Consider the following 14,568-nt stretch of genomic DNA (forward strand, 5'->3'; position numbering starts at 1 on the left):
TACCTCCAATCATGCTCTCTTTCTGTTTCCTCCATAGTCACTGACATAAAATTTCTCACTTCCCCGTTCCCTATGCCTTTTCTCCAGCTGATGACTTAGGGGTCGCTGTTGCTTAGCCTTTGGGAGTACCATTCGGACTTTTCCTTCTTATGGTGCTTGAGAATTTACACTGACTAGGGGCTTTCTGCCTGGCTGGCTGATTTTTGTAATTGCTTTATTTCTGTACTTCGCATGGGGTTTGAATTTAATCATGTCTTCATTCAGGACTATCATCATCAGTATGGGTAAGGATTCTCTATTTATTTTTTGATTTATTCCCTTTTCCTTCTTTTCCCCACACTCATCTCACTTCCCATCACAGGCAATTGTTTTATATGATGGAAACATACTTTTAAATTCATATATGTTCTTTTAAAATTTAAAGTAACTTGGGGTATGTATTATTAGTTTATATAAATGTTATTCTGATGTATATCTTATTCTTTGCCTTACTTTTTTCACTTAAGTGCGTAGTGCATTGTCTTCATAAATTTTCCTAAATAAACTGAATTGTATCCCAGAATGTTTCCTGTCACCACTGTCACCGAGCCTTAGCCAATGAGTCACCTCACCCTTTTCCCTGTGTTCAACCTGGATGAGCCATATGACCCTCCCCTCTTGCCTCTGCTAGCTGCTCTTTGAGCTAAAATCATCTCCTCATTCTCCTTTGAGAAGGAGAGTTTGAGTTTCAAACTTCACAGCAGAGAATTTCTGAAAAAGCTTCTTTCTACATTGAGAGGGAAAGTGATGCTACAAGTGACATTTTGTTGTATTTTATTCTAGAAGAATTTTGGCAGATTGGTGACCAGATAGAGAGCTATCAGCAAAGAGAAAAGAAATCTTTAAGAGATGTTGCTTTCATCAAGAAAACACTGACTATAAAGAGAGATTATGAATATAAGGACATTAGAAAAATAATCCATGGGAGCCAAAACATTCCTTCCCCAAAAAGACCCCATCAGTGTGACTTATTTGGAAATGCCTTGAAGCATAATTTAGATTTACACAGTCATAATAGAAACAGTGGGTCAAGGAACATTAATAAGATTACTGAACGTGGTAAAATTTCTTCCTCTACTGGCCGTCAGTGTACTCCAGCAGGGGAGAAATTGTGGGACCATAATCAATGTGGAAAAACCCTCAGCTATAAGCAAGCATCCTCTCAACACCAGAAAATTCACATTGGGGAAAAATCTTACGAATGTGCTGAATTTGGAAACATCTTTACCCAGAAGTCACAACTCAAGGTACATCTGAAAGTTCATACAGGAGAGAAACTCTATGTATGTATTGACTGTGGGAAGGCTTTTGTACAGAAACCAGAATTCATTACACATCAGAGGACCCATACTAGAGAGAAGCCCTATAAGTGTGGTGACTGTGGGAAAGCATTTTTCCAGGTATCTTCTCTTTTCAGGCATCAGAGAATTCATACTGGAGAAAAACTCTATGAATGCAGTGAATGTGGGAAAGGCTTCTCTTATAACTCAGATCTTAGTATACATCAGAAAATTCATACTGGAGAGAGACACCATGAATGCAGTGATTGTGGCAAAGCATTCACACAAAAGTCCACACTCAAGATGCATCAGAAAATTCATACAGGCGAGAGATCCTATATATGTATCATATGTGGACAGGCCTTCATCCAGAAGACACACTTGATTGCACACCGAAGAATTCATACTGGAGAAAAACCATATGAGTGCAGTAACTGTGGGAAGTCCTTCATTTCTAAGTCACAACTTCAGGTACATCAACGAACTCACACAAGAATGAGACCCTTTATATGCAACGAATATGGGAAGCTTTTCAACAGTAGTTCCAACCTCAATACACATAAGAAAGTTCAAATTAGAGAGAAATCTTCCGTATGTAATGAATGTGGTAAGGCCTTTACCTACAGGTCAGAGTTGATTATACATCAGAGAATTCACACCGGAGAAAAACCTTATGAATGCGGTGATTGTGGAAAAGCCTTTACTCAGAAGTCAGCACTCACAGTGCATCAAAGAATTCACACAGGAGAAAAGTCATATGTATGCATGAAATGTGGGCTAGCCTTCATCCAAAAGGCACACTTGATTGCCCATCAAATAATTCATACCGGAGAGAAACCTTATAAATGTGGTCATTGTGGGAAATCCTTTACTTCCAAGTCACAACTCCATGTGCACAAACGTATTCACACAGGAGAGAAACCCTATATGTGCACTAAGTGTGGGAAGGCATTCACCAACAGGTCAAATCTCATTACTCATCAGAAAACTCATACAGGAGAGAAATCCTATGTATGTTCCAAATGTGGCAAGGCCTTCACACAAAGGTCAGACTTGATTACACATCAGAGAATTCATACTGGGGAGAAACCTTATGAATGTAGTACCTGTGGAAAAGCCTTCACCCAGAAATCACACCTCAATATACACCAGAAAATTCACACTGGAGAGAGACAGTATGAATGTCATGAATGTGGAAAAGCCTTCAACCAGAAATCAATACTTATTGTGCATCAGAAAATTCATACAGGAGAGAAACCCTATGTGTGCACTGAGTGTGGAAGAGCCTTCATCCGGAAGTCAAACTTCATTACTCACCAGAGGATCCACACTGGAGAGAAACCTTATGAATGCAGTGATTGTGGGAAATCCTTCACCTCTAAATCTCAGCTCCTGGTGCATCAACCAATTCACACAGGAGAAAAACCATATGTGTGTGCTGTGTGTGGGAAAGCCTTTAGTGGCAGGTCAAATCTCAGTAAACACCAGAAAACTCATACTGGAGAAAAGCCCTACATCTGCTCTGAATGTGGGAAGACCTTCAGACAAAAGTCAGAGCTGATTATACATCATAGAATTCATACTGGAGAGAAACCTTATGAATGCAGTGACTGTGGCAAATCTTTCACTAAGAAATCACAACTCCAAGTGCATCAGCGAATTCACACAGGGGAGAAGCCTTATGTGTGTGCTGAGTGTGGGAAGGCCTTCACTGACAGGTCGAATTTGAATAAACACCAGACAACACACACTGGAGACAAACCCTATAAGTGTGTAGTCTGTGGGAAAGGCTTCGTTCAGAAATCAGTGCTCAATGTGCATCGGAGTATTCACACTTGAGAGGAACAGAATGAGAAAACCTCAGTGAGATCAGATCTGGCTTTACATCACTGAATTCATGCAACAGAAAACATGCATATTATCGTAAGCAGAAATACTGCATCAGAATGTCACACTACAGAAGAGGACCTCTGGAAGGGCCCTGAGTGAGGTGAGCCCCTTCCCACATTGTCACCAGTCTCAGCAAACCTTGGGGCTTTCATATTGAGAAGGAACTTGGTCAATTTGGTACCTTAGAAAAAGCCTTCTCATGAAAAATATAATGGAACACTGTTACCAAATTCTGCATATGAAGCATTACGTGAAGTCATGTTGATGATAATCCTGTTTACTCTGGAGTGGGTAAAGTGCCAACAGTTGAATGGTAGAGTGACACAATATATATGAGAGTGATAAACCCTCAGTTCTGTGAGGTGTTTGTTGCAGAACACAATGTCTAACTGAATTTTGGATGTTATTCTTCTGTTGAGTCTAACATGGTTTTGCGTATCCAGTCCCCTGCTGAATATTTTTATCAAGAAAGAGATGCCACAATAAAAAATTATTTATGTATACAGACATAAACCTCGGAGTGTGTGTTGCCTCCTCCGCTATCCTCTAGCACCATGAGTGGCAGCCACCTTCTAAGCCACCAGTAGAGTGTAGTGTCTTCAGCTCTCATACAGCACGTTGTCTTCTGAGCCCTGTAACAGCATTGTGACTGCCCGTTAGTGCTAAACACCACCTCTGCTCACTACCCGTATCTCCCAGACTCGCTGAGCCTCATTTAGCCCCCAGCTTAGGGTCTTATTGGACTCCCACTACCTTCAGGAAAGCTTCTAAAGAGAGACTGTTCAGGTCACCTCCATCAACTCCTCACCTCAGTCTCCCTTTTACTGTCGTGGTTCTTCCAGCCCATCTGCCTTCCTTAATGACCTGACCTTCATGATGATAGTAACAAATTGAAAGCAAAACTCATCGAAAACAAATTCCAACATGCCTTCATTGTCTTCTCTCCATCTTCATGCCATGCACTCCACAAGGACCTTCTCCCCCATTTGCCTCAAACACATCGTTAGGTCCTGCCTCGGGGCCTTTGCAATTGCCGTGCCCTCTTCAAAGAGCACAGTTCTTCATTATATCTTTGTGGTTTCCTCCTTCGTATTTTTCTTCCAGCGGCATCTCTTCACAGAGGCCTTTCCTGCCCTTCCCTGCCCTTCCCTGCCTACCTGGCTTAAAATTCCAGCCCCCTCCCCTTCCTCCTTTATCCTTCTCCATAGCACTTATTACCATGACACCCTGTATATTTAACTTATTTGTCTGTGATTTCCACTCTAGAATGTTTTTCCCTCTTTTGTCCCCACTGTGGACCTAGATCTATGCCTGACATACAGCAGTCATTCCATGATGCACATTGTGGAGTGTTGACCTTACTCGTCCCTTGACTTCCCTTTGATCCTTTCTACATTGCAGCATAAAATGCTCCAATGAGGAAAACCAAATTGCCTAAAACACACCAGGTTTTTCCACCCCCAGTCTTTACCTGGCCTGTGCCTCCTTCCTGGCCTGAAAGTTGTAACATAATTGTAAACCTTTTGGCCTGGTGCCAACTCATATAAAGAAAGGAGAACTGTGGCACAGGAAATCCCATATAGATGTTTGATGTTCCAGGATTCCCTTCAGTGATTCTGAAATACCACAGTCAGCTTCAAAGTGACCACAAAAGAGCCCCCTCACTCTGCCCCAGCACACAAGTCCTGCCCTACCCTACTTGCACCTTGACAGGCTCTTGCCCACCCCATGCCCACCTACAGACCTGCTTATCATGCTCTGACAGGTACACCCAAAGCCAATAATATAAAAAAGGTCAAGAGCAGGGAGAGGTTTGCCTTCCTTGGAAGTTTGGTGCTCAACCAAGAGTTGGGCAGCAGTGGCCTCACAGATGTGTGAGAGGATCTGATTGAATGTTCAGCTGCTGGGTGGACAAACTGGCACCAGCAAAGTGGTTCCTCCAGGTCAGTCCATTGGCACAAGTTCTTATAAAGTTAATTATATCCTTGCCTACAACACAGCAATCCCAATCGAGGATGGTGACAACCGGGTTGAGGGGACAGGACTAAAGATTCTCCTGTAATCGGCTCACCCAAATTGGGCAGTGTGTAATGACATATCCCGTTACCACACCTTAGCTCCACGTCTAATCCATCGTCAGCTCCCCTTTCTCTCACCCCTTCACAGTATCTGGTGAACCACCGTATGCCCTTCCCTGTCTTAGAACACTATGGTGACCCACTACCCACTTTTCCCTCATTTGGCACTGCAGCTTCAGTTAATGTCTTGTGACCCACCACTATCCCCCAGCTTAGGACAGTGTTAGCTGACCCCTCAGGAGAGTCTGGAGACTGCTCCATTACCCTCTTCTTAACCCACCCCAGCACAAGGTCTGGACACCCTCCATTATCCCCCTTTTACCTGACTCCATCACTATGTTTATCATTCCTTATTAATTCCAAGAAGTAGTGTCTAGAGATCTGACATACGGCTTCTACAGTTACCTCCAGCATAGTGTATGTTACTTTACCTAACTTGTAAAACAGTCTTGTCACCTCCATACTCCCCATTTATTCCCACTTCCACCTAACTAGTGACTAATGACCACTTATTACAATCCTCGGAGTAGGGAACCATGGTATATATACCCCACCTAATCCAGCTTTTAATATCTCCTGATACTTCCATTAAACCTCTAGCAGGATGACTTGCGTCTCCCTCCATTAGCTGTCCGTCACAATGATCGTTTCCAGTTATCTTCCATGACCCCACCTAGCTGTGTTTGTAACCATCCCCAACACGGTATGTGGTGGTGCCCCCAGTCCTCTCTCTGAACACTGGTGTGTGCCGTTAACCTGCTTCCCCTCTCCCCAGGTAAGGGCAATGATTGATAAGGCACCATAAACTCCACATTAGCCATCTGTGTAAGACTCATTAACAACCCACAAAGCCTTTTGATGCCCATTACCCACTAATACAATATCTGTGGCTCTTCCATTAAATCCTGGTAATATCTGCTATTTCCCTATTGGCCCTCACTAACACAGTGTCTGCTGATTGCCGTTGGCCCACATTGCTTCATGAGGCCACTCAGTGTGGCTACTGCAAGTCCCCCAGCATTGCTTCTCCAAGTCCCCACCATTTGCATGGTCAGGAACCTTGGGGGATGGAGAAGGGATGCGGATAGGGTCGTAGCCTCAGAGACACACTCCAGGGAATTATTGGTCTGGAGTAGGCTGGGCAGGATCTGGGGTCCCAGGAGATCACAAACTGAGCTTCCCGTTTACTCCATGAGGAGTGATACAAGCAGAATAGTGAGGGCTGTTGACATGGATTAAAATCCTGGTGCCAGCCCTGATGCCCAGCAACCTTTCTCGAGCCTCAGCTGCTTCACCTGTAAAATAGAATTAAGGAGGATGAAGTGATTTACTATGAGTCACTTGAGGGGAGCGGACTAGTGGAGACCGATGACAGTGTCCTGTCGTTAATAAGATTACTAGTTATAGGTGGACGTGAGCATCAGACCCTCTCTGTATGACTTTGCCCAAACCCCACAGAGGGAAACATATTATCTTACAGTAAATTACTTCCCATTATTTCTCTTTTATATTTATTATGATATAATATCATAGTACTGAGATATTTTAAGTCAGATTTATTGAGGTATAATTTACATACAGTAATAGTCACTCTTAGAGTGTACAGTTCTGAGTTTTGACAACTGCATACAATCATGTAATCAACACCACAATCAAGAGAACAGTTCCTTCACTCCCCTAAATTCCCTCCTATCCCTTTTTAGCCATTCTCTGTACCCACTCTCAACCCCTCGAAATCACTGATCTGTTTCCTGTGTCTATAATTTTGCTGTTTTCATGTGTCATATAAATGTATGTATCCAAATATATGTAAGTATGTATCTCTTTCTGAGTCTGACTTCTTTCATTTAATGTGATGTATTTGAGATTCATCCATATGACTGTATGAGATACACATGGAAAATAAGTTGATGAAAAGACACTCAACATCATTAATCATGAAAATGCAAATTAAAACCATAATGACATACTACCACACACCTATTAGAACAGCAGTCAGTCACGTAGTACCAAAACCTGGCAAGGATGCAGAGCAATGCACAGTTCTGTGCATTGCTGGTGGGAAGGTAAAATAGTATATCCACTCCAGACGAAAGTTGCACAAGTTCTTATAAAGTTAATTATATCCTTGCCTACAACACAGCAATCCCACACTTAGGTATTTACTGTAGAGAAATGAGAAATCATGTATATACTCAAGTGTTCACAGAAACTTCACTCATGATCACAAAAAGATTGGAAACAATCCATATGTCCATCAGTGGGTGAGTAATTAAACAAATTGTAGTACATCTCTACAATGGAATACTACTCAGCCATAAATATGCTGATTTATGACACCATAAAAAGGAAATATTCTGGGGGAACGATATAGCCCAAGTGGTAGAGTGCATTCTTAGCATGCACCAGGTCCTGGGTTCAATCCCCAGTAACTCCTCTAAAAATAAATAAATAAACCTAATTACTACCCCCGCCAAAATGAAATATTCATTGGCACAAGCTACAACATGGATGAATCTCAAAAGTACTATGTTTTACTATGTGATAAATTATGTTTGCTAAAAGATTATTTATTAGATGTTAGGTTATAAATATCTATACATAATTAGGTTTGTACATTAGTTATAATTTTATATTGCATATCATTATATACTATAGTAATATTGTGTATTTATAATATATAGTACATTATAATATCATTATTGTATTTTCCTTATTACAATAAAATAAGATTTCAATTTTATATGATATATATACTATATGATTATATATTAGATTATGTATTTTTTATATTTTGTATCCCAGCTTTTTACATAAAATTTCAGTTATTTGTATTTTTACGTGTCTACATTTAATGTTTTTAGTGAAAAGATATAACTAAAATAAAAGGGGATGTAGGGTCTGGAGAACCAGCAGTTGGAGCTGGTCAACATTTTTATTATTTGTCAAACAAGCCCAGTTCTGGCTATTCTTAACATCAAGGAAGCTTGTTCCCCTTTGGGCCTTTGCCTGGAGAGACTTACCTAGCATACCCCACTTCACCTCACCCCACTTTCCGTACCATACGCCATGCCACACCACTTACTGTTTTACTTAATTCCACAATTAACCTATTCTTATTGATTTGAAGTATAAGTAACACAATTATAATTTATAACTAATATCATAATCCTTGCCATTATTTATCGTACGCCTCTGATTACTAAAGACAACATGAATAACTTCCACTCAGATGCTAAGAAATCCTGTGTCTCTTCTGCTTCTGCCACCTTCTGGTTGTTGTTTGCATTATATTAACACAACAATAGCCTCGCTTCTAGGGGCAGTGTTTTGTTTTTTTTTTTACCTCTGTGAAATCAGCACAATTTAGATTACTCTTTTATTAATATTATTATTGTGCTATTTTAATATTTATTATAATAATGGGCTTTGCTTGTGTTCTCTGTAGACATCTATGAAACAGGAAAATGTAAGCACCACATTAATATAATCATTTGAATTATATTAAATTTATGATTATCATTAATGCCAATTCTGAGAACACAGGGTGGGTTCCACTGCACTGTGGAAAACAGCATATCTATAATACATTGCTGAGTACATTAGCAATCTATTGCTATGTAACAAATTACCCAAAACTTAATGGCTTAAAACAACAGGAAACATTTATTTTCTTACAGTTTCAGAGGGCCAGAAATCTGGGAACAGCTTAGCTGGGTGGTTCTGGCTCAAGAACTCTCATGAGGTTGTAGTCAAGATGCTGGCCAGAGCTATGCAGTCCTCTGAAGGCTGACTGGGGCTTGTGGGCTCTGATTCCAAGTTAACTTATATGACTATTGGCAGGAGACTTTTAAATACCTTACCATGTGGGCCCCTTAAGGCTTCTTGTGTGTATTTAAATATGGTGGCTGGATTGGTTACACTGGTCAACCCTATTCATTATAAGAAAGGACTACACAGAAGTTTGAATACTAGGAGGCAAGATTCATTAAGGGAAATCTTGGAGGCTGGCTGCCATGCTGACATTGTGATTATTTGCATTTATGTTAATATTATCATTATAATTGATACCTCTATTAGGAATGATGACAATCTTGTAAAATCAGAGGGAAATGATCCACACATTACAAAGTCTCTGTGAGGTTTAAATGGCATAGAACCCAGTACACAGTGCTAATAGTGATGATTATGATGATGATGATGATAAGCAAATTTTGTTGAGTGCACCAGTCCCTGTTCCAGGGACTTTAAATCTATAAGCTCATTTCAATCCACACAGTAATGCTTAATACTGGCTCAACTATTATTCCCATTTCACAGATGAGCATCTGAGTCATTAAGAATTAAAGAGCTTGAGGCTGGGGGTATAGCTCAGTAGTAGAGCGTATGCTTGGCATGCACAAGTTCCTGGGTTCAATCCCCAGTGCCTCCACTAAGGGGAAAAAAAAAATCGAGGAACTTGCTCAAAGTCACAAAGCCAGTAAACAGCTCAAGGGAATTCAAACCCAGGCCAGCTGACTACAACGTCTATTATATTAACCCTCATGCAATGCTGTCTCTGAAAGGTCATTATTAGTATGATCACTTATAGTCTTAGTTATAGTGTTGTATACAATTATGCTCCAGTTAGAGTAGTTACAGTGTGGTTGTAAAACTTCTCTCTGAAAAGACTGGTTATTCCTATACCCCTACCCTTCCCCCACCCCATAGAAACATATATTATTAACATCATCATTATTATCTATTATAATCATGCCTAGTATAAGAGTGAGTAACATCTTTATATGGTGTGGCTTCATTTTTTAGTTTATTTTTACCTAGGAGTCTTTTCCTATCCAAGCTTTATATCAGCACTTGGGGGCCATGAAGTCAATGAAGAGCTCCATGGAATCCTATCTAATCAAAATACCATAGACTGGGTGGCTTAAACAGAAATTTATTTTCTTACAGTTCTGGAGCCTGGCAAGTTCAAGATCAAGGTGTCAGCCTGGGTGGGTTCTGATGAGGGCTGACTTCCTGCCTGGCCACCTCCGTGCCATTCTCACGTGGCCTTTCCTTGGTGCACGTGCATGGAGTGAGAGAACGATCTTCCATTTCTCTTCTTATTTCTCTATTGGATTAGGGCTCCACCCTTATGACCTCATTTAATCATAATTACCTCCTAAAAGCCTTATGTCCAGATACAGTCACACTGAAGCACCAGGGCTTCAACATGTGAATTTGGGGGTGACACAATTCAGTTCATAGCACCCTGCAAAGGACACTGTCTTTTGAAATCTGTGGTGTTAACCACAACCATCAGGGGGTGGACCTTGTCTCTGACTGTACAGCTTCAGCATCAGAGTCTGGAGTTGCCTTTGGTTCAGGAAGCCCCCTGTGGTTCTTGTAGAGGCAAGCCCCTCTGGCTTTCAAAGCTGGAGATTTGGGGACCTCATCTTTCAGGTACAGGTCTTAAAAACTAGGATGCTAGATGTGGAGTTCAAACCCTTCACTCCTCAGGGAGAAGCTCCAGTTTGTCAGTCCCTCCTGACTGTGGGTCACTGTGCCAGAGGAGGTCTCTGTGGCAAGACTGTGTCTCAGCCTCTCCTACCTGTTTCAATGTGGATTTTTATTCATTCACTCAACGTGTACGAGTCACTCAGCTAGTTCTGGGGTTTCTTACAGAGGAAATTGTTCTGTATGTAGCTGTAGATTTATTGTATCCATGGGAGGAGGTGGGTTCATGGCCCTCTAATTGGCCATTTTGAACCCTACTAGTTATCTTTTCCTGTGATGTCTTTGACTTTGGTATCAGGGTAAAGATGGAAGTTTACCCTCCTCTTCAAATTTTGAAAGAGTTTGAGAAGGATTGGCATTAATTCTTCTGTCAATGTTTGATAGAATTCACCAGTAGAGCCATCTGTTACTGGGATTTTCCTTCTTGGGAGGATTTGGATTACTAATTCAAACTCCTTAGTACTTACACATCTATTCAAACTTTCTATTTCTTCTTCATTCTGTCTTGGTAACTTGTATGTTTTTAGGAATTTATTCATTTCTTCTAGGTTACCCAGTTTGCTGGTGTATAAGTATAGTAATCTCTTATGAGCCTTTTTATTTCTGTGGCATCAGTTATAATGTCTCCTCTTTCCTTTATATTTTATTTAATTTTATTTATTATCTGTGCTGCCAAAATGTCCAACTTTTAATTTCCTTGATTTTTCTATTCTCTATTTCTAAAAAATTTCTGCTCTAATCTTTATTATTTCCATCCTTCTTCTAACTTTGGGCTTTGTTTTTCATTGTCTAATTCCTTGAAGTGTAAACCTAGGTTTTATTCTGGAGATATTACCTCTCTACTAATATAAGCATTTATTGCTATAAACTTACCTCTTAGCCTGTTTTTGCAGCATCTCATGATTTTGATATTTTGTATTTTTTGTTTGTCTTGAGATAATTTTTGATTTCCCTTTTGATTTCTTCTTTGACTCCCTGGTTTTTCAAAAGTGTGTTTTAAAATTTCCACATAGTGAATTTTCCATTTTCCTTCTGCTATTGGTTTCTACTTTCAATCTATTGTCAGGGGGAAAAAACCCCCAAATCTTACCTAACCATAATGCAAACATCAGGTACAGGAAAGTAACTTTGACACAACCTTCTTAACTCAACTGCAGATCTTATGGCAAATCCACTGTTTTTCCACTAATGTCTTGTTCTCTGCTCCTAGATAAGCATAGGAGTAGGAAGGAATTTCTCCTCAGCTGCCCCCAGCCTCTAAAATTTCAATATCTTCTTGTCTTTCATGGCCTCAAATGGTATTGATTTGGCATAATTAAGAAGAAGGTCTCCTAATGAAAGAATGTCAATGCCAAGCTTCTGTGGAATCAGTTACATCAGTTTTCCTTCTCAGCATATATTTCTGAACGTCTAGGCAGGTGTCTGCATTGACATTCTTGCTACATATAACGTACCTTGACTTTCATTCCAAATCACAGGACAATCTGTACATTGTGAGATGTATATACTACACCTAGACTGTACTTGTCCTTCTAATTCATCATTCTGAGTATTTCATCTGCAATTGCCTTTCCACTCTTCAGTGGTAGATTTACAATTCCAGTTTACCTGCATGTTCTTATTCATGCACACTTAATCTGGCTTCAACTGTTCTCACTGAGAAGTTAAACTTCAGGGCTGCTTGGGATGAGGTTTGCTCCTTTGAAATCACTCCTTTACTGCTTTTTCTCCTCACACTGCCCCCCCTCCCAGCCTCTCGGATCTTGGGTTGGCCTTCAGAGCATTTCCTCTTGTGGACCTGGTTATGGTTTTCATTCATGACAATTGTTGGGGTTCTTTTTGGGGTTCAAAGCATGGCTTGGGGTCATTGTTGGTCCAAGGAGCCTCAAACCTGCCTCTGAAGCACAGTTTTTCCTCTCCATTTTCCATTCTCTCTAGGATGGATATGTCAGACTTACATTTCTGTACCTCCTGCATGTGTTCTTCTTCATTATATTCCTATTGTCCTGGTCCCAGGAGGAAGGTGCCAGGAAAATGGTGTGCCCCACCTGGCAGGAAGTAGTGCCCTCCACGGCCTGACCCTCCGGCCATGCCCAGGAGGTGGTGGGGGTGGTGAACAGGCCAGGAGGGGGAACGTCGAACAATCTCCTGGAAGGTGCTGAGACAGGCAGAGAGCTGTCCCCTGGAATATAGCGCCGAGGCAGGGGCCTCCTCTGTCCACAACTAGGGGAGGTACTGGTACCAGGGAAAACAGATTTTCAGTGGATACCATCATTTCCAGCGGGGACTCGGGGAAATTAATCACCATCAATTCACCATATTCCAGCCCTCCCCGCTCCATCTGACAGCATTCGCATCCACCCTGACCCAAAAATGAGTCCAAAGAGGTGCCCGGTGTGTCTGTGTTTAGTCACCAAGTCCAGCCTCCACCAGGGTGGTGGAGATGCTGGTGTTGGTGGCAGGAGCAGCAGCAATTCAGATGTGTGAGATCTCGGTAACCTGAGTAGAAGAAGGTGGGCACAGGGCCCTCCCTACCCACACATCCCCCCGTTCTCTCCCCAGCACCACCACTTCACCCAGCGTCCCAGGGTCGCACCTGGCCTGGAACTGCGCATGTGCAGGCAAAGAGCGCTGTGTGCATCACAGTGATCACCAGGGTGACTAAGCTGGAGTCCTCCAGGCGCTGGGGGTGCGGGATCGCCCTCCCGCGGAGGCCAGGGGCAGGCGAAAGCTGTGAAAGTTTCTCCGGGGGGTCCAGTCCAGTGAATGAATGGGAGGACAGATATATGGATGGAAAGATAGAAGGATGGACAGATGGATATTTAGGGCTCCTGAAAGTGGAGGAAAGCCGGGTCAGGTTGACTAAACAGGTTCAGAAGCCTAGCAACAGTGTCTCTCCTCCGGATGGTGTTAAGGGTATCCCTGGGGCTGTCTTGGAGAGGTACTGGTCTCAGTGTCCATGGATTTTCGGTTCACACAACCATCACTTTAGTGGAGTCTTGGGGACCTTCATTCCCCCCACCTTGCTAGATTTCATCACCCACCCCCCCGATTTGACACCTTTCCCACCCACCCTGATCTGAATTTGGACATACCCCATTTCCATTTCCTTGGTTTGTTCTGTTTTGTTTTTAACTTTATCGATGAGATTTCATTCCCGTCCAGACTAAGCATTTCCCTCTGTGTCTATGATGAATGTGTGTTTGTACCTCCCCTGTACCTATCAATGAACTGCCTTGTGGCATGATCCACATCAAATGAAAGGTACTGCTTTTCCCTTTTGGTCTGATGAGTTTTAGCAGATGTACCAGGAGGTGGGTGCTGCCACCACCAGGACCTGGGACATGGGGGGGGACAGAGCCTGGCAAGCCTTTGAAAAAACTGATAGTGAGAATCACCGGGGCCTGGAATAAACTGCTTCTTCTTCACTTTAGTTCCTTCAAGAACCATTAGAGCCCTTTCCTGATAATCACCACTGCAGAGGTGACAATGGCTTGACACAGAATTTTAGTCAGTGACCCAAGTGCCCACCAGTGGTATATGTCTGAGCCAACATTCAGAAACAGCTGGCTTCAAAGTCCGGAATCCTGGCAATTTACCAAGCTCTTCTGTCTGTCTTAAGGCACAGTAAAGACTAAGATGCCTTGCCTGGAAATCAACACAGCCAGGCCAACCCCCAGACATACTTAATTCTTACTACAGCATTGGACATATGTCTTTCCTCCAGATACTGCTGCCTCTTGCCCTGAACACCAGGCCTTCAGACACAGCCGATTACCTCATGT

General features: G+C 42.0%; 1 protein-coding gene across 1 annotated transcript in view; it reads left to right on the forward strand.

Moving 5' to 3' along the window:
* LOC102512190 (zinc finger protein 27) overlaps nucleotides 1-14,568 on the forward strand; it is a 65,707-nt gene that overhangs the window by 16,106 nt on the left and 35,033 nt on the right. The window contains 1 exon segment of the mRNA XM_032487410.1: nucleotides 823-3,182. Coding sequence (XP_032343301.1) covers nucleotides 823-3,182 — 2,360 coding nt within the window.

This window comes from Camelus ferus, chromosome 9 (assembly GCF_009834535.1).
Source record: "Camelus ferus isolate YT-003-E chromosome 9, BCGSAC_Cfer_1.0, whole genome shotgun sequence".
Taxonomy (NCBI): Eukaryota; Metazoa; Chordata; class Mammalia; order Artiodactyla; family Camelidae; genus Camelus; species Camelus ferus.